General features: G+C 41.5%; 1 protein-coding gene across 1 annotated transcript in view; it reads left to right on the top strand.

The window, feature by feature from the left end:
• Nucleotides 1-4276, top strand: part of SEC24A (SEC24 family member A) — a 92552-nt gene that overhangs the window by 84814 nt on the left and 3462 nt on the right. Inside the window, exons 19-20 of the mRNA XM_011969302.1 lie at nucleotides 929-1021; nucleotides 3403-3506. Of these exons, the coding sequence (XP_011824692.1) occupies nucleotides 929-1021; nucleotides 3403-3506 (197 nt within the window). The remainder of the gene's footprint in view (nucleotides 1-928; nucleotides 1022-3402; nucleotides 3507-4276) is intronic.

Here is a 4276-nt window from a genome sequence, read left to right as displayed (position 1 = left end):
TATATATCTAGTGTAGCCTAAATGTACAGTGTTTGTAAAGTTTATAGCAGTGGCCAGTAATGTCCTAGGCCTTTACATTCACTCACCACTCACTGACTCAGCCAGAGCAACTTTCAGTCTTGTGCGCTCCATTCGTGGTAAGTGCCCTATACAGGTGTAATGTTTATCCCTTCTGCCATATTTTTACTATACCTTTCCTATGTTTAGATCCACAAATACTTAGCATTGTGTTATAGTTGCCTACAGTATTCAGTAACAACCTATAGAGGTTTGTAGCCTAGGTACAGTAGACTATACCATTAAGGCTTGTGTAAATACACTCTATGATGTTCACACAATGAAATCACATAACAAAACGTTTCTCAGCATGTATCCCAGTGTTCAGTGATTCTTGATAGTACATTTGTCTGCCGCCTTCCCCCTCCACATCCTCCTTGTTTCATGCCAAGCATAAAATGTCTCATCAGGTAAATACTAATTACTATTCAGTTAAAGGCTGTATAATCTCACTAAATATACTTACCTTTTTGACCTTTTAAAATATACTCAGGCTGGGTGCGGTGGGTCACACCTGTAATCCCAGCACTTTGGGAGGCTGAGGCAGGCAGATCTCTTGAGGTCAGGAGTTCAAGACTAGCCTGGCCAACATGGCGAAACCCCATCTCTACTAAAAATACAAAAATTAGCTGGGCATGGTGGCACATGCCTGTAGTTCCAGCTACTCTGGAGGCTGAGGTGGGAAATTGCTTGAACCCAGGAGGCGGAGGTTGCAGTGAGCTGAGATTGCACCATTGCACTCCAGCCTGGGTGAAAGAGTAAGACCCTATCTCACAAATATATATACAAAAAATAAAAATAAAATATACTCACTCAACAGACTCACCTTTATGTATGCTACTTCTCAAAATAATTTTATTCCTGTCCCTAGGTACTGATGCTTTGGGTTGGAAAAAATTGTACACAGAATTTTCTCAGCCAAGTTCTAGGAGTTCAAAACTATGCATCGATTCCACAGCCTATGGTAAGACTCTTTTATTATAGTGATTATAAAGGGCATTTCAAGGGTGGCAAAAACATGAGTATCCCCTATTTTGATATCAGAAAATAATAACAGAATCATACCAAAAATGTTTATTGATAGGTTTTCATATTGGTGGATTCTATCACTCCATTCATAGAATCATTAGGGAATTTATGTATTTAAAAGGCAGATAGGCCAGGTGCAGCAGCTCACACTGTAATCCCAGCACTTTGGGAGGCCAAGGTGGGCTGATCACGAGGTCAAGAAATTGAGACCATCCTGGCCAACATGGTGAAACCCTGTCTCTACTAAAAATACAAAAATTAGCTGGGTGTGGTGGCGCATGCCTGTAGTCCCAGCTACTTGGGAGGTTGAGGCAGGAGAATCGCTTGAACCCGGGAGGTGGACGTTGCAGTGAGCCAAGATTGTACCACTGCACTTCAGCCTGGAAACAGAGCAAGACTCCATCTCAAAAAAAAAAAAAAAAAAAAAAATGCCAGGCGTGGTGGCTCACACTTGTAATTCCAGCACTTTGGGAAGCTGAGGTGAGTTTGAGCCCTGGAGTTTGAGACCACCCTAAGCAACATAGTGAGATCCCATAACTACAAAACATTTTTAAAATAGCTGGGCATAGTGGCACACAATTGTGGTCTTAACTACTTAGGAGGCTGAGATGGGAGGAGTGCTAGAACCTGGGAGGTTGAGACTGGAGTGAGCAGTGATAGCACCGTTGCACTCCAGCCTGGACAACAGAGAAAGAACCTGTCTCAAAAAATAAATAAATAAAAGACAGCTGTGTCAGGATTATAGCTACGATAAGCACTGGCTTTCAGGCCTTGAACAGAACTACTGGACTGGATGACTAAGCATTTTAAGTATGAGTAAATAAGAAATTGTTATATTTTTAATAATACCTGAATGAATCAATTAATTCTGGATGTCATGCTAAAACGAAGGGAAGAACTAAAAGGTTTTTTTAGATGAGGGCTTAGAAACTATGCCCAAGGGGTACCTGCTACTTGTTTTTGTAAATAAGGTTTTATTGGAACATCCATGCCTGTTCACTTATGTATTGTTTATGGCTACTTTGGTGTAGCAATGGCAAGGTTGGCCAGGCATGGTGGCTCACACCTATAATCTCAGGACTTCGGGAGGCCGAGACAGGCAAATCACCTGAGGTTGGGAGTACAAGACCAGCCTGGCCAACATGGAGAAACCCCCGTCTCAAGGCAAGGCGGGTGAATCACCTGAGGTCAGGCATTTGAGACCAGCCTGACCAGCATGGAGAAACCCCCATCTCTACTAAAAATACAAAAGTAGTCAGGCATGGTGGCACACACCTGTAATCCCAGCTACTCAGGAGAATCGCTTGAATCCAGGAGGCAGAGGTTGCGGTGAGCCAAGATCGCGCCATTGCACTCCAGCCTGGGCAACAAGTGCAAAACTCTGTCTCAAAAAATAAAAAACAATGGCAAAGTTAAGTAGTTACAGCAGAAACCAAATGATCTTTAAGAAGTTTGCCTACTCCTATTCTAGATTATTCGTAGAAAATTGTGGTCCCTAGTCAAGTTGCACTGGCATGACTGTAGGAATTTTTTAGGAAAGCAAAATCTCAGGACCACACCCCTGCCCCAGACCTCCTAAATCATTATCTGTAGTTCAACAAGATGATCAGGTGATTCATATACATGTTAAAAGTCAAGGCCAGGCATGGTGGCTCATACCTATTATCCTAGCAATTTGGGAGGCCGAGGTGGGCAGACTGCTTAAGCCCAAGTTCGAGACCAGCCTGAACAACATGGTGCTCAGTACTAAAAAATACAAAATTTAGCTGGCAGGTAGCACATGCCTCTTATTCCAGCTACTTGGTGGGGCTGAGGTGAGATAATCACTTGGGAGGCAGTGGAGGTTACAGTGAGCCATGATCACACCAGTGCACTTCAGCCTGGGCAACAGAGCAAGACCCTGTCTCAAAAAATAAATTAAATGTGAGAAGTAGGCCGGGTTCTGTGGCTCACTCCTGTAATCCCAGCACTTTGGGAGGCCGAGACAGGTGTATTGCCTGAGCCCAGGAGTTTGAAATCAGCCTGGACAACATGGCAAAACCCTGTCTCTACAAGAAATACAAAAATTAGCCAGGTATGGTGGCATGCCCCTGTAGTCCCAACTACTCAGGAGCTAAGGTGGGAGGATCACTGGAGCCTGGAGGTTGAGACTGCAGTGAGCCATGATTATGCCACTGCCCTCCAGCCTGGCGACAGAGACCTTGTCTCAAAAAAGAAAAAAAAAGTAATTAAAAAAATAAAAATTTGAAAAGTACCATAGACCATACATTAGATATGTAATTAAAGTAATTGGATATTGTTGGTTTTGATTAACAGACAGACCTTCCAGAACTTGATACACCAGAATCTGCCAGAATAATAGCTTTCATCTCTTGGCTTAGAGAGCAGAGACCATTTTTCCCAATACTTTATGTAATAAGGTAAGTTGAATTTTCCATTTGCTAGTAGTAAAACAATTTGTTTGGCCTTGTCACGACCTGACAAGAGTATAGCAAAAAAAGGAGAAGAAAGAAAAAGAATTCTTCCAATAAATAGCAGTAAATCATGCCTTATATCCAATTATTGGAAATACTAAACTTTTTTCATTTTTAATTGACTAATAATAAGTGTATATATTTATGGGATACACTGATTTCTTGATACATGTATACATTGTGGAATGGTCAAATTAGGCTAATTAACATATTCATCTTCTCAGCCAATTATTGTTTCTTTGTGGTGAGAACATTTAAAATCCATAATTTTGCCTATTTGAAAATATACAATACGTTATTATTAACCATAGTCATACTGTGTAATAAATCACCAGAATCTATTCATCCTAACTGAAATTTTGTACCCTTTGACTAATATCTCTTCTTTCCTTCTCCACACCCACTTCCTGCCTCCTAACCTCTAATAACCATAATTCTACTTTCTACTTATATGAGTTCAACTTTTTTAGGTTCCACACATAAGTAAGATTGTGTCGTATTTGTCTCTCTGTGCCTGGTTTATTTCACTCAGCATAATGTCACAAATGACAGAATTTCCTGTTTTTTAAAGGCTGAATAGAAGTCGCTGGGTGCAGTGGCTCATGCCTGTAATCCCAGCACCTTGGGAGGCTGAGGCGGGTGGATCACCTGAGGTCAGGAGTTCGAGACCAGCCTGACCAACATGGAGAAACCCTGTCTCTACTAAAAATACAAAA

The sequence above is a fragment of the Mandrillus leucophaeus genome, unplaced genomic scaffold (assembly GCF_000951045.1).
Source record: "Mandrillus leucophaeus isolate KB7577 unplaced genomic scaffold, Mleu.le_1.0 Scaffold88, whole genome shotgun sequence".
In the NCBI taxonomy this organism is placed as follows: domain Eukaryota; kingdom Metazoa; phylum Chordata; class Mammalia; order Primates; family Cercopithecidae; genus Mandrillus; species Mandrillus leucophaeus.
The sequence above is the reverse complement of the archived record's forward strand: the minus strand, read 5'-3'. Positions and strand labels throughout refer to the sequence as shown.